At 45.5% G+C, this 22,651-nt stretch overlaps 1 protein-coding gene across 2 annotated transcripts in view; it reads right to left on the minus strand.

Moving 5' to 3' along the window:
* Window positions 1-22,651, minus strand: part of CRIM1 (cysteine rich transmembrane BMP regulator 1) — a 306,588-nt gene that overhangs the window by 145,765 nt on the left and 138,172 nt on the right. For both annotated transcript variants that reach the window (XM_067562678.1, XM_067562679.1), the window contains exon 5: window positions 14,755-14,876. In XM_067562678.1, coding sequence (XP_067418779.1) covers window positions 14,755-14,876 — 122 coding nt within the window. The remainder of the gene's footprint in view (window positions 1-14,754; window positions 14,877-22,651) is intronic.

Genomic DNA, 22,651 nt, shown 5'->3' on the forward strand with positions numbered 1-22,651 from the left:
AATTTTGTTAAATGCGGTTTTTAATAGGTTGGTATCTTCAGAACCCCTTGCTCAAATGACCCCAAATTTGTACCATTAAAACTACCAAGAGCCCTCATGGGGTACAGCAATTTCAAGATAATCTGAGTAAACATGCAGATTTTAGAGCACTTAGAAGAATTCATCTTTAAATAAAAAGCAATGTTCAAACTTAACTATGATGGATCTGGTGTTCTACTATAATGCACTGGGAACTAGGATAGGGAATATTTGATTTTCATGTTTTTTGGTTTTTTTTAAATGTATGATGAAGTTATTCTTTCATGTAGAATTCCCAGAGTGTCCTGTTCTTTGTGTGTCTACTTTGTAGATTGTAAACGCTTCAGGGCAGTGTCTTTATTTTGGGTGTTACAGCACCAAGCACACTTTCAGTGCTAAACAAACAAACTGCTAGCTTCATCTTTGAACTTCCAGATGGCAAAAAATGCCTTTATAGGTTTATAGTAGCTAAGATTCTGTTCCATTTCCTCTCACCACAAAGTTAATACAATCCAGGCTTCTGTCACCTCCAGGCTATTGTAATGTGCATTACCTGTGGCTTATCCAGAAGACCACCAAGAAATTAAGGTTGGTACAGCATGCAGCAGCCTGCCTGCTAAGCAGGGAAGACAAGCTCATAACACTCTACTGCTTTGTAGAACTGTTTGTCAGTAATTGTAGGTCATATTCAAGGTCCTCATTTACAAAGCTTTCAACAGTATGGAACCAATATATCTCCAGCTTTTGCCATTCAGGTCCTGTGGGGAAGCTGCAATTGGTGGGGGTCACTCTGGTTGACAGAGCTCAGGGTATACCTTGAAAAGGCCAAACCACAGCATTCTTGGTGAATGAACCAAGGCAGGGGCACTTTCTACTGATGCATATCAGCTTAAGCCTAACTCTTACCAGCTTCAAGGAATACTACAAAACACATGCAGGTGTTTTCCTTAAGGAAAAAGTTAACACAACCCCTACAGTTCCGATCATTTAAGTAAAAGGTTTTGAGGAGGAGGAAGAACCATATTCCATTGAGATTATTCTTTGTACATTAACTTGTACGCTGAATTATTTTAACCGCTACAGTACAATATTTTAGAAAGCATCCTATAATATGGTCCCAGTTAGTATACCAGTTTTAAACAGAACATTTACTGACCTTTACACATACCCATGATGATGATGATGACAAGAGAACATCACAAGCAGTCATTAAAAAAGCATGCTATCTGCAAGACAAATTTTCTTTTCTTTAAAATGACACCTGCTGTCATGTGGGTCTAACCACTTGCTAAATTAGGTATTTGCTGTAATGTGAACCCAAAATAACAAAGAAGAGGCTTACTACATGAAGACCTAACAGGGAATATGAAAACAACATGACTCATTAGCACCAGGTACAGCATTAGAGTTAAGTACTCAGCCTGCTCCTCAATAGGAATCAAGAGTTATTTCCGTCATAAGAAAATACATTTCAATTATCTATTACAGTACATAAAGAAAAAACAATAGTGTGAACATTATGGGGAAAAATAAGGTCATACCACGCCATATATGTTAATCATAAAACAACAATTTTATCAATCAAGTTCTTGTGAGGTGACAAATCAAACACTAGACTGATATGAATATCTGCTAAGAACTACCACATTAGCAGATTATCCCATCATAATGAAAGGCAGATTCTTACCAAACACAGAATCAGATCAAGTTTACGAGGGGAAGACAACACAACACACCTTTGTGACTACAGGCTCTCCAAATCATACCTAAATTAAATTCACAAAAAATATTCCTAGAACAAAGAAAGACACTGTTTAAGCACGCAGCAAATTCTCCAAACAGGGCCATATTTTTGGAGTTTAATGTACCCACCCTACACACACCCACATCATATATAATTTGAAAAGCTTATTTTATGTACATTTTGATGAGGTATGATGTGGAGATATAAGCCTGTAGGCGAGGTGAAACAGTGGTACCCAAAATGGGAAAGTGTCATTTTTTGCACAATTCCAGAAACACTACCGTTTTTATTGTTTACAATTTCCATAACTTAATGTGGTGCTGGTTGGTGAAAGCTAACAAACGACAATGTATTAAAAGATTTTTGTTGGTTTTGCATAGGGAAGTATTTTTTCTCAGAAATTATAAAACTGTTTTGCATGTGGCAAAAAAGGTGAATATGAACATTTTGCAATATACTCCACATGAAATGTTTTCACGTCACAAATTCTTAATTGTCAAAGTATCTCATAAGTGATTATAATAGTTTTCTATATTTTCAATTGATATTTGCTGACTAGATCAGCTTCACACTGAAGGTTGTGTACCAGTAGCAGTAGATTGTGTGTCTAATACTTTGTACTGCATAGTGGGTAGATATAACTACATATTAATTCCTAATCTAATGCTTCTCCATTTGTAAGCTTTTGTATATACAATGTAGCATCTAGTCTACCTGGTAGAAGATTTTCATTTGTAAATGTATGCGCCTGAAGTATTAGCCTTTAAAACATTCTAGAAACTAATTTTTTAATTTAGTGACATTTATGCACAGGTCAATATTAAGGTTAGAGATGACAATACACAACTTTGCATTATGAAAACGCAAAAGCTATGAGAGAAAGAAGGGGCCTATAAAAAAGTAGTGAAGACAAAGTCCACAATCAAGTTCTTGTCTCTGCATTGAAGAGGGATGGCATTTTTACAGCTCTTACCAACCATGTCATCAGCAAAATGATAAACCCATTTGGCCCCGAATCACATCCAGATGTGCTTATCAATCTATATCTACCAGACTGCATATAACACCAGATGTACCAGAGTTTCCATTGAAAATAGCAGATGCTGGTGAAGAACAAATGGAAAGATTTGTCAGATGTGCACTTGATTCTGATGGGACATGTAGCTTCTTCAGCCCAGTCAAGAAATCGGTCATCAAAATATTTGCTAACATGGCCAAGACCACCAAATTTAAGTCTGGCAAGGGAGGGACAATCACTGCAGCTATTAGTCCAGAGATTGTTTTCCGCAGAGCCCCGTCCTTAGCAAAATGCAGGTATGACATTTCAATTGCAACTGTTCTTAGTCACTACCTGTGCCCATGTCCCTCTTCCATGCTGATGAAAGACTGAAGAAGAGATAAAGCTGAATTAGGACATCAGCTGGACAGCCAATTTGAAAGAATCCCTGAGCTAAGAGCATGCAACAAAGAAAGCATGGTTTACATCACAGATGCCGTGGTTGTCATACAAATGATGGCTACAGACCAATTCCACACATTTGATGAATCAGCTGCTGAGTACTTGAGGCAGGTCCTAAAAAGATTTGACACAAAGCTAATTCTTTAGTCGAAGTCTTTGACAGATATGACAACAGTAACTCTGTGAAATCTGCGGAAAGAAAGCACCAGGCTGGATCTAAGGCTACATGCAAGAAATACTAGCTGATTGGTGGATGCCTATCTCTCTAAGGAACTAGTTTCTAAATGTGGCATCCAACAAGCAGTCACTTGTAAAATTCCTCTGTGACTATATGGTTCAAAATGCACCTGAGAATGTAGGATCCCCAGCCAGAACAAACACTTCTTGCTGGAGGCTTTTCCAGTGGTGAAGTAGCAAAGTCCCTCACCAGTAAAAGTGCTGAAGAAGCCCAAGACTTGTACAGTACTCAAGAGGAAGCAGATACAAGGATGCTTCTGCATGTTGTATGTACCAATATGGCATTGGGTCCCTTGGTATCAAAGGAACAAAAGTAATTAGGTCACCTGACACAGATGTTTTCGTCCTTGCTATTCACTAATTTCCAAAAATGGAACACACAGATAACATGTGGATTGAAACAGGCACCTTTACCAGCAAAACTAACAATTGTCGCTTCATACGTGTGCATGTAATTTGTGACACATTCACTCCTGACTTCTGCAACTTATTCCTGCTGCACAAGCATTAACATGAGGTGATTTTATGCCATACTTATCTGGCATTGGGCAAAATATCTGTGTTCAATGTTGTCAAAAACAAAGGAGTTTGCTGCTTCAGAGATCTTGTCAAACTGGGAGAGAGTGACAGACAAGCTGCAATTTCTGCAGCAGGGAGGTTGGTAGCAGAGCTGTATGATCAGAGCAAGAAAGACAAGGAGACCCACTGAGACCTGATTTGCTTGCGCCTCAATCTAGCGGTCGAAAAGGACAAGTCACTGGCCAAACTCCCACCATGTGAGAACAGTTTGGAAGAGCATGTCAAAAGAACACCTTGGCAAACAAAGCTTTGGATGTCTTTACACATAGGTATACCAGGTATTGGATCACTACTGCAGCATGGATGGAAAAGTGTGGATGATGAACTAGTGCCAATGTTCTTCTAGGGCCCAATGGCATCTGAGCTTATATAAGACCTCATCCGTGCCTGTACCAGTAAGGATGTCACTGCACAATCAACTGTGTCTGTAGTCAGAACAATCTCCTCTGCACAGAACTGTAGATATACCAAGGGAATGAAGACAGTGGGAACCCACTCACTCTCAATGGAAATCATAATGATGAATATGTTGATAATGATGTTGATTGGAAATGTCACCAGTGCTATTCTAGTTCAATGATACCTGTAGAAAGTTATTAGATTTTATTTTACCCTTTGGATTGTTGTGATGCACTGAGGTAAAAAGAAATCCAATTTTAGGTCTTGAAATAATAGATAGTTAATGACTAACAGACATAAATGCAAATATTTCAAAGTGGGCACTTTAACATGCTGATGGTGTCCTTGTTTATCACATTTCTATGGTCATGACATCACATGAACATCTCATCTTCAAGTAGATCTAATAAGCTTTCAAATTATGTCTGGTGTGGGTGGGTGAGTGGAGTGTCTACTGCTCACTTCATTGATTCTAACAAAAAAAAACAAAAAAACCCTCACTACTATTTGTTGAACAATGCAGTGCACACCGTGAAAATTGTCTTCTCATTGGAATACATCTTCTATATTGTACTCATCTTGCCTTAGCACTAGCTCTCTCCTCATTTAGCCTTAGTCCTTAGCACTAGCTATCTCCTCATTACTGGCCATGTTCTCACGCCCACAGTAGCTCTATGGCACCAGAAACCTTTCATTTTGATTAAGGGGAACCTCTCTATATTCCCTGGCAAGATGGAAGCTTCAAATCAGTTGCATTAGCACATGCTTGGAGTAGATACTAGATAAGGCTGGATTGCTTTAATAGTACACTGGCTATAAATGATCACTGGGATAATTAATTTCTCATTTAAATTTGTCTGGTTTCAGCTTCCACCCGTTAGTTCTTGTTATACCTTTCTCTGCGACATTATAGAGCCCTTTGCTACCCGGTATTTTCTTCCTGTGAGTTTATTGCTACACTTTAATTAAGTCATCTCTCTATCTTATTTTTGATAAACTAAAGAGATTGAGCTTTTTAAGTCTCTCACTGCAATGCAAATTCTCCAGCCCTTGAACTGTTTTTGTGAATCCTTTCTGCACCCTATTTAATTTTTCAAAATCATTTTTAAAATGTGTGTACCAGAACCGTATGCGATCTTCAAGTCCCTGTTTCACCAAAGCCTTCTACAGAGGTAAAATCAATTCCCTATCCTACTCCCCTATTTATATATCCAAGAATCACAACTGGGTTTTTGTTTGGTTGGTTTTTTGTTTGGATGGTTTTGTTTTTGTTCTTGTTGTTTTTGTCACAGCATAACACGTGGATCTCGTGTTGAGTTGTTTATCATTATGAAACCACTGTTTTTCAGGATAAAATCCTCCATTCTGTAGGCATCGCATTCATTCTTTGTCCCTAGAGTATGACCTTGCATGTGGCTGTATTAAAAAACATTTTGTTCAAATGGGCACAGTTTACTAAGCGATCCAGATTATTCTGTGTGACTTCCCTGTCCTTATTATTTACAACTCCACCAATCTGTGTATCATCCACAAATTTTATCAGCAGTGATTTTAAATTTACTTCCAGATCATTGATATAAATGGTTGAATAGTGATAGGCCTAGAACTGATCCATGCAGAACCCCACTAAAAACACTCCATTTCAGTGAGTATTCCCCACTGACTACATGTTGACAGCTATCAATTAGCCAGTTCTTAATTATTTAATGAGTTTTAGTGATATTGTGTATAATGCTAATTTTTTTAAATCAGAATGTCATGCAGGATTAAGTGAAGTGCCTTACCAAAGTATATTACATCTAAACAGTTACCTTTCTAGAAAACAAGGTTACTTACCAGTAACTGTTGTTCTTCGAGATGTGTTGCTCATATCCATTCCATCATAGGTGAGTGCGCGCCCCGTGCACGAGCCTCCGGAAGCTTTTCTGCCCCTAGCAACCCCCTGCGGGTCGGCTCCTGCGCCCCCTGGAGTGCCGCGCTCATGTCGCGGTATATAGGGAGCCTGCCGACCCCGTGGCCACCAGTCCCTTCTTTCTGCCGACTCCGACAGTGGGGACGGAGGGTGGGTTTGGAATGGATATAAGCAACACATCTCGAAGAACAACAGTTACTGGTAAGTAACCTTGTTTTCTCTCTTTGAGTGTTTGCTCATATGCATTCCATCATAGGTGATTATGTAGCCATACCATGGAGGCGGGTAGGAGTCACTGTTGAGTAGCCCGTCTTAGGACGGCTCTGCCTACGGCCGCGTCTTCTCTTGCCTGTTGTACAATGGCGTAATGGGAAGAGAAGGTATGGACAGATGACCAGGTTGCTGCCCTGCAAATGTCCGTCAAGGGCACCCGTTCCAGGAAGGCCGCTGACGAGGCCTGGGCTCTGGTCGAGTGTGCCGTCACTGTACTGGGAAGCGGCACCTTCGCCTGCTCGTAACAGGTGCGGATACATGCGGTGATCCATGTAGAGATGCGTTGAGAAGATACAGGTAAGCCCTTCATTCTCTCAGCAACCGCGACGAACAGTTGGGTTGTCTTTCTGAAAGGCCTTGTCCGATCAATGTAAAAGGCCAGGGCTCTCCTGACATCTAAGGAGTGCCATCTCTGCTCTGCCTCCGATCCGTGCGGTTTGGGAAAGAACACGGGGAGGAAAATGTCTTGGTTACAGTGGAACTGGGACACCACCTTGGGTAAGAAGGCTGGGTGGGGTCTCAGTCGCACTTTGTCTTTGTAGAAGACAGTATAAGGGGGCTCCGAGGTCAAGGCTCTCAACTCGGAGACCCGTCTGGCCGAAGTAATGGCTACTAGGAAGGCCACCTTCCAGGACAGGACTAGCAAAGGACATGAAGCCATGGGTTCAAATGGGTGTCCTGTTAGCATGGAGAGAACCAAGTTCAAGTCCCAGAGAGGTGCCGGGTCGCGAACCTGCGGGTATAATCTCTCTATCCCCTTCAGGAACCTACAGGACATAGGATGAGAGAAGATAGATCTCCCTTCCATCAGCCGGTGGAAGGCCAAGATGGCCGCCAGGTGTACCCTCAGGGAAGCCAGCGCGACGCCCTGCATCTTTAGGTGAAGGAGGTATTCTAGGATTGCCTGTATGGGCGATGAACTAGGTAAGATCCCCCGGAACTCTGCCCAAAAGGTAAAGCGCTTCCACTTAGCCTTATACAGCACCTGAGTGGAAGGTTTCCTAATCCCTAAGAGGACCTGCTGTACTTGTGCTGAGCAGGCTCTCTCCCCGTCAGTTAACCACAGAGCCTCCATGCCGTCAAGTGGAGGGAATCCAGGTCCGGGTGAAGAAGGCGGCCCCGGTCCTGGGAGAGGAGGTCGTAGCGGCTCGGAAGCGGTATCGGTTCGGCAATGGACATGTCCAGCAGCATAGTGAACCAGTGCTGCCGGGGCCAGGCTGGTGCAATGAGAATAACGTTCGCCTTGTCCCTCTTGATTTTCAGGAGCACTCTGGGGAGTAATGGGACGGGGGGAAACGCGTACATCAGGGGCCCCGTCCAGTGGATTAGAAAGGCATCCGAGAGGGAGCCCTGCTCTCGTCCCCGGAGTGAGCAGAACCTCTGGCACTTCTTGTTCCACGCAGAGGCGAACAGGTCCAGATGGGGAGTGCCCCACTTGTGGAAGAGAAAAGACACCACCTCCTTGTGGAGTGACCAGTCGTGGCGGGGTAAGAATGACCTGCTGAGGCGGTCCACCTCGTCGTTCCTGACCCCAGGGAGGTGAGAGGCAGAGAGGTGAAAATCGTGCCTCACCGCAAGGTCCCATAACTGAATGGCTTCCTGGCACAGAGTGGAGGAGCGTGCCCCCCTTGCCTGTTTATGTAAAACATGGCCGCTGTATTGTCCGTGAGGACATGTACTGCTCTGCCCGTTAGAAACCTGAGAAAGACCTTGCAGGCGAGACGAACTGCACGTAGTTCCCTGACATTGATGTGAAGCTGAAGTTCTTGTGGCGACCATAGACCTTGTGTGATGAGGTCGCTGCTCATGTGGGCTCCCCAACCCACATCGGAAGCGTCCGTTATCAGCGTCACCGATGGGGTTAAGTCTGTAAAGGGAAACCCCCGAAGAACCTCGCTCGGGTCTGTCCACCAGTTGAGGGATGTTAGGACCTGGGCTGGGATGGTGCCCACCCTGGAAAGCGAATGTCTGGATGGGGTGTACACCGAGGTTAGCCAACCTTGAAGAGGCCTGAGTTTGAGGCGAGCTAGTCTCACCACATATGTGCATGCCGCCATGTGACCCAACAGCTGAAGGCAGCACCTGGCTGTCGTCGTGGGAATTCTGAATAGTTCCTGAATGATGGCGGTCATGGTCTGGAATCTGGCCAGGGGGAGGAAAGCCCTGGCTTGGACTGCATCCAGGGTGGCCCCTATGAAGTCTATCCGCTGTACTGGGGTAAGTGTGGACTTCTGCTCGTTGATGAGCAGGCCCAGCCTGGTACAGGTTGTGCAGGTCAGGGCTAGACTGTTCCGTACGTGAACCCTGGATCTTCCCCGTATTAACCAATCGTCGAGATAGGGGAAGATCTGGACGCCTCTGCGGCGGAGGTGGGCAGCTACCACCGCCATGCACTTCGTGAAGACCCTGGGTGCTGAGGAGAGGCCAAACGGTAGGGCCGAAAATTGGTAGTGGACACCTGCTACCATAAAGCGAAGAAAGCGTCTGTGCCCAGGGAGGATAGAAATATGAAAGTAAGCGTCCTGTAAATCGAGGGCAGCATACCAATCCCCTGGATCTAGAGCGGGAATGATGGAGGCTAGGGAGAGCATCCGGAACTTGAGGCGTCTGATAAATCTGTTCAGACGACGAAGGTCCAGAATAGGTCTGAGGCCTCCCTTTGCCTTGGGGATAAGGAAATAACGGGAATAGAACCCCCTGCCCCTCTCCAAAGGAGGAACTTCCTCTACCGCCCCAAGGCGGAGAAGAGAGTGAACCTCCTGGACGAGGAGTAGCTCGTGAGATGGGTTCCTGAAGAGGGACGGGGTAGGGGGAGAGTCCGGTGGGAATGCCGAGAGTTGGAGAGCATAGCCTCGTGTCACTACGCTGAGCACCCAGCGGTCCGAGGTTATTCCCTGCCACTCTCGGAGGAAGGGATGCAGTCTGTTCATAAAGGGGAGAGTGGAAGCCGGTGGGATGGCGATGGTAAAGGAGCTGCCCTCGAGCGTCCCATCAAAAGGACCGCTTGTTGTTCTTCTGCTGCTGGCCTTGCTGGGAACCCCCTGCAGGGCCTTGGCGGTCGCGGCGGTTCGACTGCCTAAAGGGGGCACGGCCTCGCCTAGATGGTGTGGGTCGAGGAGGTAATCTAAAGGCAGGCTGTTGTCGCTGCTGCTGCCGTTGGGGTCGTGGTCTGCCCTGGCGCCTTGTGGCCTGTGGCACGTAGAGGCCTAAGGATTTAAGGGTGGCCCGAGAATCCTTGAGGGCGTGCAGTTTGCTGTCCGTCCTGTCTGAGAACAGGCCCACGCCGTCAAAGGGCAGGTCCTGGATGGCCTGTTGCACCTCCAAGGACAGGCCAGAGGACTGCAGCCACGCCGACCGGCGCATCACTATGCCCGATGCCATGGCCCTTCCCGCCGCGTCTGAGGCGTCGCTCGAGGACTGCAGGGCCGCTCCCGCGACCGTCGCCCCCTCCTGTAGGATCGTGTTGAAATCCTCCGCCATGTCTGATGGTAAGGCGGGGAGGAACCGTTGGAGGGAGGCCCACAGGTTGATTATACCTGCCTAGGAGGGCTTGGTGGTTCGCGATGCGAAGCTGTAGTGCCGCGGTAGAATAAATTTTTCTGCCGAATAAGTCCAGTTTTTTGTTTTCTTTATCTTTCGGTGTACTGGACTGGGCCCCCTGTCTGTCCCGCTGGTTGACAGCGTCTACAACCAACGACCCGGAGGGGGAGGGGGGGGTGTATAAGTATTCGAACCCCTGGGAGGGAACATAATATTTACGCTCTGCGGTCTTAGAGGTGGCAGCCACTGACGCTGGGGTCTCCCACAGGGGCTTAACCACCTTCAATACCCTGTCATGAACAGGGAGCTCAACGCGGGAGGGGCCTGCTGAGCTGGAGGTCCCGAAAAGGGGGTCCTCCTCCTCCGAAAGCTCCTTGAGGTCTAACTGCAAGTTGTCAGCTAGCCTCCTGAGCAGCTCCTGATGCATTTTGTAGTCCGGAAGAGGTGTTCTCTGATCCCTCGAGGTGGTGTCCGGGGAGAGGAGGAGGAGGACTGGCGAATGGGACCCGTAGAAGGACCTTCCATCGGATCGGACCCCTCGTCCGAGGAGTCCGGTCTGTCCTGACTAGGAGGTGGGGGCGGGGGCTGGATGGCCACCGATGGAACTGACGCCGTGCCCTGGGTCGGTTGTTGTGGCCATGGCCCCCAATAGGGCCATTGCCAGGGCCCCTGCATCCATGCCGGCACCGGTCCCGGTGCCGTGGATGTTGCCGGCCCGGAAGGTGCTGGGGTGCGTGACTTCGGGCGCTTTCCCTTTCCCTTGTCACGATCCGGCAGCGATGTACTCCTGGAGGAGCGGGAGCTGCTGCGGCGGTGTCTGCGATGCCGGCGAGGAGGGGAACGGCTGGAGCTGTAAGACCGTCCCCTGGATCTCCTGGCTCTATGGTGATCAGGCGGTGGGGACCTGGAGCGATCTTTCCCCTGGCTATCTCTTCTCCAGTGCCCCGGCGAGACCCTGGGTGCCAGGCGGTGGTATGGCTCCGGGGCATGGCTGTCCTGGGAACGGTCGCGGGCCAGGACCGGAGATCGTGATCGGCGCCGAGAGCCAGAGCAGTGCCGCGAGCCAGAGCGGTGCCGTGTAGCCCGGTGCCGCGAGCCAGAGCGGTGCCGTGTAGCCCGGTGCCGCGAGCCAGAGCGGTGTTGTATAGCTCGGCGCCGCGAGCCCGATCGGTGCCGAGAGCTGGGTTGGTGCCGATCGTCGGGTGAGGGCGTTCGGTGCCGGGAGCCCGATCGGTGCCGAGAGCTGAGTCGGTGCCGATTGTCGGGTGAGGGCGTTCGGTGCCGGGAGCTGCGCACCGGGGAGCGAGATCGGCGCCGGCGCGGTTGTTCCGAACTCCTCGGCTCCGCCGGCGAGTCGGAGCGCTGCCGAGAGCCAGGTGACCGGTGCCGAGAGATACGCACCGAGGTGCGGGGATGTTCAGTCTCTCTCGGTGCCGGTTGGCTGTCCCGATGGAGGTGGGACTCCGAGGCAGCCGATGGAGAGTGGCTGCTCTCGGAACCTCTAGACCGCTCCCGTTGCTGCGGTACCGAGGTGCTCAACGACCTAAGGTCGGAGCGAGGAGGGGGAGACTCCACTTCCCCCGTCCTCGACTGTCTGGGGGGAGACGATGTTTCCTGTCTCCGCTGCCCACCGGGGTAACCCAGCGCGGATCTACCCCGAGACGCCAACCCCGACTCCCTCGGCCGAGGGGGGGATGGAGGCGTCGGCATGGCCATGAGAGCCCATGCCGCTACAAACGCCTCCGGCGTCGACGGCCCTTGCAGGAGAGGTCCCCCACCCCCCGGAGTCGGAGGAGGCTCCCTGCGTGGTGACGCCTGTGTCGGCTCTTGTTGTACCCCCTGCTGTCCCGGTAGCAGGGGGGAGTCCATAGACGCAGGCTCCAGCCGCTTCTTCTTCTTCGGCACCTTGTGCGCCGGTGCCGCTGCCGGAGGCGCACTATGCGCCGATGAGACGCTCGGTGCCGATGGAGACCCCGAGGGCTCGGAGACCGGACGAAGCGCCGACTCCATCAGGATCGTCCGAAGGCGGGCATCTCGCTCCTTCTGCGTCCTAGGTTTGAAGGACTTGCAGATACGACACTTGTCTTTCCTGTGGAGCTCGCCCAGGCAGTGAAGACAGCGGTCGTGCGGGTCGCTGATGCGGAAAGCCTTCGAGCATTCCACGCAGGCTTTAAACCCCGAAGTGCCCGGCATGGCGCCGGGAGCCCGTAAGGGCTAACTAAGTAACAAACTACTAAAACTACTACCTTTTTTTTTTTTTTTTTTTTAACTATACGGGTTAAAACTAAGAACTTTAACAACTAACTACAACTATAAAACTATAAACTAGAACAGGTTAAAGGAGATTGCTACTTGCGATAAAGCAAGGGGCAGCGTTCCAAAAGACCGTCACGGGCGGAAAGAAGGAACTGGTGGCCACGGGGTCGGCAGGCTCCCTATATACCGCGACATGAGCGCGGTACTCCAGGGGGCACAGGAGCCGACCCGCAGGGGGTTGCTAGGGGCAGAAAAGCTTCCGGAGGCTCGTGCACGGGGCGCGCACTCACCTATGATGGAATGCATATGAGCAAACACTCGAAGAGAGAACAAGCTGTAATCCTGTCAAACAACTGAACCATCTTTGTTTGGCAAAACCCATTTTCACCACATTTATGTTTTCTCTTCCACCAGGAAACTTCTCTGTTTTCCTCTCCTCTCCTCTCCTCCAGGAGCTACTTCCCCTCAAACCTCCCCCTCTGTTTCTTTCCCATCTGCATTAGTGGCTCCTGTCCTGAAAGACTCACTTTTTGTTCTTCTCCCCTGAGATTGTGGGCCATGTATCAGATAAATTGCTACATAGTAGTTTTGTGCTCTTAGCAAAGTAATTCTCCAGCTCACTGAGGTTGACTTCCACTTTCTGAAAGCCACATCCTCAGAGCAGATATTTTGTGATGAGCTTGACTTAGACAAAAGCCAACAGTACTAAGAACTTCACAGTTTTTCAGTAAGTGTTTTAAAGCTTAGACGTTTATGTAAGATGGTCTATAAATTACACCAATGAACACATCATGTCTGAAACTGGTATTATCTAGGTATTATAGTGAATGATGAATCAAACACTGCCTTAAGAGGGGTTATGTTATATGGTTAAATCAAGTATGCAGTTTTTAAAAAATGAGACATAGTTGTTTTAAGGATTATGGAACTGGAAGCCAGTTGAATATTGGATTGGGACAACAGGCTATGTATGATTAGAACAGGCTATGTAAATTAGAAAGGCTCCATTTAACTCTTAAGAGCGCACAGTCTTATCCCGAACAATTGAGATTTTTAGTGTCACCGGTAAGACTACAATTTGGTCATAGAGGTCACAGATTCAGTGACTTTCTGAGACCTCTGGGACTTTGGGCAAGGCTACAACAGCTGTCAGTCCTGCCACCAAACAGCTGATTGGCAGGCCGGCCAGCCCAGCAGCCAAACAGCTGATCAGAGGCAGCCTGAGGATGACACCAACAGCTGATCAGGTATTTATAGTAAAAGTCAGGGACAGGTCATGGCTTCCATGAATTTTTGTTTATTGCCCATAACCTGTCCCTGACTTTTACTAAAAATATCTGTGACAAAATCTTAACTTTAATAATCAGTTACTTTCTATGACAAACTTCTTCATTGATGTTTCAAAAGAAACATCTTTTGTATTTTATATATTCTCCTCCCCTACTATCATCAGAGTAAAGAAGCTATGTGCCAAGTGCTACATTTTAATGATTTAATCAACATTTAAGCTATCTGTAATATCGGAACATGCAATTACTCAAAACATTCTTTTTGGTATGCATTCATGGTGCAAGAATTCAGAAATAAGGGCTGTCCCAAGCATATGACAGATGTGCAGCTGAATGGGACAATGTACTTTTAGAGACACCACTGTGTCTCTACCCATCCTAGCATGCACCTGAGATATACCCTCATCTTGTGACCCACTATAAACACTCCTCTTCCAGGATAACACCATCCATTGAAAAATGTCCATCCCCACTTATAATGTATTACAATTGTGAAGTACAGTAGCTCAAGTATAAAATGTTTAAGACATTCAAACAACGTCTTCTCAAAACATAGCAATTGCAAAGACTGATAGTTGGTCTATACTGCCACTGACTCCTAAATTTCGAAAGTTTTAAACTTATATTAATAGCTGCTTTAGAAATAAGTTCTTTACAGTTATTTCAAAGAGCATATTTATTTTTAGAACCATCTTCCAAAATCTAGTATTGAGAGTAGCAAAAAAACCTACTTTTTTTTTTTTAACGGCATTTAACGCTGGCAAAGGAGAGCTTGAATGTCAATTCAAATTGTGTGCTAAACCTACGTTTAAAAGAGCACAACAAATTCAGTGTGGGGGAGGGTGTGATGAGTTAGAATGGTTAAGGAACTGATGTCTTTCTAATGTCATTTTGCCCCAGACAGCATCTACAAAATTTTCAGATGAGTTTTTATCTTGAGCAGTCCTCAAGGAAATTCTTTTCAACTCCCTGGACAGCATGTTCAAATACCCACACCTCCCACAGACACAAAAATATCCTCTCCATGTACAATGGAAACTTCACATACCATTGACACATTCAAAGACATCACAGCACTTGCCCGGTGTTCCATCTCCATGTGAGACTATTTGGGGAATGGAGCCTGCCTCGCACATGGGAAAACCACATAAACCAGAGAGACACTCGCATCTGAAACCAAAGAAAAGGAAGGACAACTATATTAAGTAAATGAAACCACATATCAGAGGAAAGAATAGCAAGGTGAAATAGCAGGCTGCAGTAACGAAGTTCCTGCGTTAAGTAATTATACAAATACTTTAAAATGACTTTTTATTAACACAGTAAGTAGGTTTAACCAATTCTATTATTTTGGTGAATTAACACTCTGAACTTTTGTGTTTTATAGCGCAAAGTTTAGAGAGTTGGAAAGCATAAAATCCTGATAAGTAGTAGTCTGAGATGGTTTCTACCTAATTTCCCTGTATTAAAAAAAATTCAAAGAAAGGGGAATTCCATTTATTTATGATGCATGGAACGTAAAGACATTATTAATATTGTTTAAACAGTGACAACAACATACATTGAGTAGTAGAAAAGATCATATGTGCCAGACATTTAACGGCTTCTGCCTGGAAGAGTTTATATATTAAAAGGCATAAGCAGGAAGAATACAATAAAATACAAGATAAAATGAACATGGAGAGTGAATAGTGGCTATATTAAAGTTGAGAAGATTCATGGAATAGATATGGCTTTGGAAGTTTTTCTGAGTGTTTTGAAGTTTTTTGAAAGAGGCATAGATTAATTTACCACCTCATGAATGAACATGTATTTCAAAGCAAAGAGGGAACAGGCAGGGCTCCTATAAATATATTTTAAAGCAAGTGAGGATTGAAAATCTCCTGGTTGTCTTTATAATATATTTGAAAGGAGGAAACTGAACTCCCCACCCCACCCCAAATCAACCCACCTGTTTAGTGAGAAGCAGTAGGCCCAGAAGAGTAGTGAAAAATCCGGTTCTTTCAGCCAGTAAACCTTAAGGAGGAAAAGGTGGCTGGCTCTCCTACTGCCCCCTATTCCTCATCATCCCTGAAATACCATACATCAGGCTGCGTGCAATGAAAAAGGATTAGTCCTAGCAGTTGGGCATTTAAAACCTCTCCCCCCATCCCATCCCTTGTAACAGTGAATTTTATTAGACCTGAGATTGCAGGGGAGCACATCTCAAAAATAAACCAACTGGAATAATTATAGTGAAGGTTTATATGACTGAGCAATTTCACCAAAGCTTTATAATGTGATATGGAAGAGAAAAATTCTGTACTACTCTACATGTTACATATGTTCTATATGATGTTACAAAATCTATTTCCCTTACCAAGAGAAATGGAAATTCTTGCAAAAAACCTACATTGATGTAATATTATATTTGAGAAATTAAGTGCACAGCATCTTACATATGCAGAGAAAAAGCAGAATGATTAAACTTTGTGTGTGTACATATTAAAATATGGTCTCATTTTATTACTTATTCAATAATAATAATAATAAAATCCCTGCATTTTATTGTAACACAGCTTATGTACAAATAAGGCATTGTACCATGTTGTGAAGATGGAAAATTAGCTGTAGCCTCGTATATGGAACAAGAGCTGGGAGTCAGGAAATCTAGGTTTTATTCACCACTCCATCACAGACTCACTGATGACTTTGGAAAGTCACTTAGCTTCTCAGTGTCTGTTTTTTTCTTAATACACACAAGCAATTCTTTTTTTCAGTAGTCTTTTCTTTTCTCATGCTGCAAAAAGACTGTAGGAATAATTCCCTACCTGGAAGCAAGGAAGCAAAATATTTGTGACAGTGAGCTCCCTATATATGGTCCAGTCAGTCTCTCCCCTTTTAGTCAGTTTTAAAAATGAAAATAGAAAGTGTAGAAATGACAAGACTGGAGAGGAGATGGGTGGGATAAAGGTTGGGAAAAGAGGATTATGACAAAATTACCAGAGGGTACTTTTCTCTTATTCACTGCTTTTCTCCCATCCTATGCAAAGATAGTAGAGATAAATTGGGGGATGTAGCAAGCAGCATCTCGAGAGAAAGGCTTACTGTAATATGCTGCCTGTAGCATTCTTTGACCAAAAGAAGGCATCCTAAGCAGTCAGGAGGTTCATCTGCTAGTACTTAATAAAAGTGTGTGCGCTGAGCAGGGATACGTACTTCTATAAACAGATGCCTCTGCCTTCACTGCCTAGGATGTGGAGGTACCTAGAGGAATGATCTCTGAAAATCAGGGCACAAAGATGATTAGCCTGATCCTAGACTATACAGATACACTCCTTAAGCCATCTGGCACCTGTAGACCCTTAAAAGCTGCTTTTCCTTTGTGGTGACCATCAAAAAACAAACAAAGTTTTCTGAACCTCTGAGAAGAGGCAAAGAAAAATTCAAAACTCTTGATAAGTAACTGCATTTTTTAGTATAAAGAGAGACTGCTGGATTAAGACAGAAACTTGTTAGAAGTGCAGGTTCACTGGTGAAACGCAGATGTTAATTTCAGGAATAAATTTTAGATGAAGGTGCAGTTTTCAACCTCACTCAGAGAAAACTGCAGACAAGATGGAAAGATGACAAGAGAGCTCAATTTCAAAATCTCCTGGGCTGAAGTTACTGCCACTAGAAGCATCACCTTCAGAGTGAGCAGCTGCTGAGAGATCCATCCATTTGGTTCAGAGAGTAGTCCCATAAGCAACTGAAGAACAAGGAAGAGATTCCACTAAGGAGTCACTAGCCAAAATAAGGGAATTTGCAGTATAGATAATTTAAAATATGGCTAGGACTCAATGTTCCTGCCTCCAACGGTTACACAGATGGCAAAAACAGCAGATACCTATATCTGGAGTACACTACTCTTTAACTCCTTGAAACTACCCACCAAAAAAAATCTAAAAAGTTTTGTAAGCAACAGGAATGAGAGAAAGGATATCAATCAAGTGACCATTTGGTGAATACATTCAGCGTACAAGAATATGTCAAGACAGTGGAAAGTTTTAAAGTAGATTTTTAAACAGTCAGTCTTCAGTCTCCTCAGACTGTCTTTCTAACTAGGAAGGTTCCATGCTATAAGCACTGTGAAAAGGTTGTATTGGGACTGAAACACAGGTCCCGGAGAAAAAAATCTTAGGAATCTAGGAGACCGACTATGTCACTGCCAGGGTCACAGCCTCTGAAAACAATGGGAGGTGAGCAACCAAAGTTCCAGCAAAGTTACTACTGCCTTTTCCTGCTTGATTTTCTGCAGCACCAATCAAAGACAAGGAACAGGAGGGAAGTATTTTCAGCTCCAGTCCATCAATGCAAAAGGTCCAGAGCTTGATATTCTAGAAACAAAAATGAGGATGCTTGGCAGATCTGGTTGTGGCAAACCTATTTATAGTTGGGATGCTAAATTTCAAAACCATTATCTACAAAACCTGGCAGTTCAGATTTCACTCCCTAGGCAGGGTTCTTGCAGTTGATCCAGTCCACTTCTGAAGTGCTCTTTCCCTGTACATATATTGTTCTACAGAAACTGTTGTCTTGGTGAGGCTTGGGGTAGAAAGTTGGGAGGTGAAGTAACTGATTCATGTGAAACAGAGAGGTTATCTTAGGGACAAATTTTGGATGCGGCCTAAGCATAAACTTCTCTGGGAGAACATGGCATGGGGGGATGCATCATCAGAGTTGCTATCTCCTCTATACCCTTGGCTGAAGTAATCGCTATTAGAAAGACCATCTCCATGGATACGTGCATCAGTGACCAGGTGGCCATGGGTCTGAAGGGCAGCCTTGTCAGTCTTTTCAGCACCAGGTTTAGGTCCCACACGGGGGTAGGAAGTTGAGGTTATGGGAAAAAGGTTTACTATGCCCTTGAACCTCTTTGTGGTTGGGTGTGATAGCACTAAGTATCCCTCAATAGGTTGGTGGAAGGCTGTTATGGCTGCTAGGTGGACCCTGAGGAAGCTCAGAGATGGGCCCGATTTCTGCCTCTGAGGAGGCAGTCACTGAGGTGAGAGTAGATCACTCTCCTTTGAGAGCATAAGTGAGAGGCTACAACTGAGAGAACCTTGGAAAATATTCTCGGGGTCGACAACAGCCCAAAGGGGAGCACTCTTTATCGGTAGTGGTCTTGTAAATCTGGGTAAATCTGAGAAATCATCTGTGAACCGGTAAGACTGAGATGTCAAAGTATGCATCTTGAAGGTCAAGGGCCAAAAACCAGTCTCCCTGTTCCAGCAGTGGAATAATCATCAATAGCAAGACTATCTTGAACTTTTGATCCTTGACAAATTTGTTTAGAGCTGTATGGTCTAGTATGAGTCTCCAACCTCCCTTCCTCTTTTGTATCAGGAAATAATAAGAATAGAACCCTGTTCCCTCTTGGATATTGAGGTCCTGGCTCCTAGGTGGAGCAGACAATTGACTTCTTATTGTAGTAAATTCTCAAGAGAAGGGTCCCTGAAGAGGAATGGGGAAGGGTGTTGTGGAGGGGGATAGGGAGGTGAAATGAATGGAGTACCTAGCTTGAATTATCTTTAGGACCCACCAGTCCGATATTATGCATTTCCAGGCACTGTGGAATGCTGCTAATCGGTGACCAAATGGGTATGAAGCATTGGTCGACTGTATCAAGATTGTGGGCCTGCTGTTTTGTGTTTGGGAAATTTCCCTTTCCTTCCTTTGCGGTTCATAGTGTCGTTGGGGTTGGTATTGAGACAGATATGGTCTATGTTGGGACTGAGCATTAACTTGTCATTTTTGTCCCAGTGTGCAGATATCCAACGACCGGAAAGTTGCCCTGAAATCCTTCAAGCTGTGAAGGGAGGCATCAGTCTTTTCTACGAAGAGTCTTGTGCCCTCAAAGGGGAGTTCCTTCACAGTAAGTTTCAGGAAACCTGAGAGGTGCAGCATGATGATCATCACATCACCACTGCCATGAAGATGGATCTCGCTGCTGTGTCAGCAGCGTCAAGGGCAGATTGCAGCGATGTCCTTGCTACTACCTTTCCCTCTTGTACAATTGCATGAAAGTGGTCCCAAGGTGACTGTGATACCTGCTCAATAAAGTCAGTCAACTTTGAATAGTTGATATAATTGTATTTTGCTATGATGGCCTGGTAGTTGGCGATATGAAACCGGAGGGTGGCCAAGGAGAACACCTTCCTGCCAAAAAGGTCCAGGCACTTCCAATCTCAGTCACATGGAGTAGTCCTTGTCTGATGTTGCTGACCTTGGGAGTTGACAGCATCTACCACAATGGAATTGGGTGGTGGGTGGGAGAAGAGGAATTAGGATTCCTCCACAGGACATAAGAACTTTTTGTCCACCCACTTACAGGTTGATTCTACTGATGTGGGGGTTTCCCAGGTAGTTCTCGCTGGGTCCATTATTTCACTGGGATAGCCTCATTAATCAGGAGGGCAATCTTGTAAGAGGACAGGAAGTGGAGGATGTCCAGGAGCTGATGGTGAGTGTCCTTGACTTCCTCCAGTGGTATCTTGAGGGTGTCTACCACCCTTTTTGTCAGCTCCTAAAAGAGGCAAAGTCATCTGCTAGAGATGGTGGGGAAGGTATGATGGCTTCTTCAGGAAAGAAGGAAGATATGATCCTCAGAGTTACCTCTTCCTCAGCACCATCCTCCTGTTCCTCAAAAATGTCCTCTGGAGGTTCTGAAGCTCTAGAGGCCGTAGCTGAAGGAGTATGCCTCAAGGGCTCTTGGGTGAGGCTTGGAGCTCGAGAGGTCTGTGGGCAATGGTGGCATAGAGCCCAGCGGTGGTGCCCATGAGTGGTCGTACCATGATGGCAGTGGCAGGATCATCTGTGGGTTTTGACTAATCTTGGGGCTCATTTTGAGGAATTCCCAATCTCTCCTTAGATATCTTATGAGAACAGTCATCAGCCTGTTTCTTTGATCCCAAGTCCTTAGATGTACAGGACAGCGGCGAAGACTCATGCCAGCCTAGGGACTCACAATGTGAATCCTGCAGGAGCCTGAGAGCCACTTCCATGAAGATAATCTTCTGCCTAAACTCTCTATCCTTGTGGGAACATGGTTGGAGTTTCTGGTAGAGACTACGCTTTTGCTGGAAGTGGCCCTCCCCAAGGCAGGGTGTGCACTTAGAATGTTTGTCCGCCACTAGAATGGTCTCTTTGAAAGTGAGGCAGTTCTTGAAGCCCAGTGAACTGGGCATACCCTGCTGGAAGGGGAAGGATCCCCAGAAGGGAAAAGGTGGAGAAAATAAAAGATTGTTTGTTGGTTTGATTTTTGGGGTAAAACAACAAAGAGGGTAAAGAACAACTATAATTATACTATTAACAGGCTAAGCTAACTGTACAAAAACTAATAGAGCACGATTCTAACAGACAGCAAGTAGCTTCGTCTCTAGCAAGAAACGGTTGAGAAGGAACTGAGGATGGTTAGCCCACACACGTTGGCTAGCCTCCTGGCACAGCACAGGGGGGACAGCACACGTGCAGGCCTAACCAACACTACTACCAAAATTCTCCAATCAGCAGTGCAAGAATGCAAGTACACCTACGATGAAGCACCCATAGGGACACTACTCAAAGAAGAAATCTTGAGAAGCATTCTAGGAACCAGAGAGAGAACAAAGCAAGGTAATGAAATTAAAAAAGGAATCCCCTAGGGCAAAACAGAGAAATCAACAATGACCTAAGTGACAGGAAATATCAAAGTACATGTATCCTTGAACTGCGCTGAACGAAGGAAGTCTCCTTGCTGCAAGGTAGAATGCAGTGTTTCCATGCAAAAAATTTACAGTTTCATAACAGCCTTTTGAGGCATTTACAGGTATAAAATGGGATGAATCCCTCTCTGGTTATTTGTTGACAAGGAAATACTGGGAGTAAAAGCCCTGGTCCTACTTCCCCAGGTGAAAGAGAATAATGACATCTTTCTGAAAAGAGTTCTAGAAATTCTGACTGGAGAGCAAGACCTCCCACAGGATCTAAGGGCCAAGCTGTGATCCAAAACCCTGAGACACCAATTTTAATCAATAACTAAATCTGCCCACCTTCTGAAAACATCTGAAGTGTCTCTGGCCCACTCTCTTACAGTGATCATTTTGTACCACCAGTGAGCATAAAACAACCAGCTCTATACCTGTTTTGACCTTCCACATTTGTCTGACGTATAAATTGTTTCACCCTTTTTGATCCCTTCTGTGTAGGCCTGGCTTGAGCTGTATAATTGGACATGGGTGAAGATCACTTCTTGGAAGACAGGATTAGGGAGGTAAATGGTTCAGCAGTCTGTAAACTGAATATCTGTGCTAGCTAAGATAAGGTGGAACAACCAGTGAGCCATTTACAGTGGACAATATAACAGTGGATAGGATAAGTCGGGAACATAAAAATGAGATAGAGTAATTTGTACATAGTGCATGGACAGAACGAGCATGCTGTGCAGGGACTGGTTCCTACCAAGTATCCAAGCCAATCCCAAAACATGTGATGCAATGTAATGTGTAAGTGTATATAAAGGAAGAGGTGTGTTGTGTAACTTTGGATGTGTGGTATGCCCTATACCCACCTCCGAACTCTCGAATCTAATCAACTCAGCATAGCTTTGCTGCATTCCAAATAAAGGAACCTGAGTGACGACAGTGGAGTTGAACTGAGTTCTCAGGGAGCCAAGTGGAAGAGGTCTCAAAGGAACCCCAACAACCTGTTTGTTAACTTAGCTGGTTTAAATTAGAGACAAATATTGTAACGTCTTTTGCAATAGTTCATCATTTCCTGCTCCTGCTTGAATCTTTCTATTCTTTTAAGAAATCTCTACTTCTTGCCCCCACATGGTGTCATTCAGCTGTTCTTTGCCAGTTTTGACCTTCTCAACTTCCCATACCTAATGTTATGGAATAACCAGATTTCAAAACTAAAGATAAAATATTGTGGAAAGCCATTCT

Source organism: Emydura macquarii, unplaced genomic scaffold (assembly GCF_026122565.2).
Source record: "Emydura macquarii macquarii isolate MOO-44397 ecotype Brisbane River unplaced genomic scaffold, CSIRO-AGI_Emac_v2 contig_2457, whole genome shotgun sequence".
NCBI classification, from domain to species: domain Eukaryota; kingdom Metazoa; phylum Chordata; order Testudines; family Chelidae; genus Emydura; species Emydura macquarii.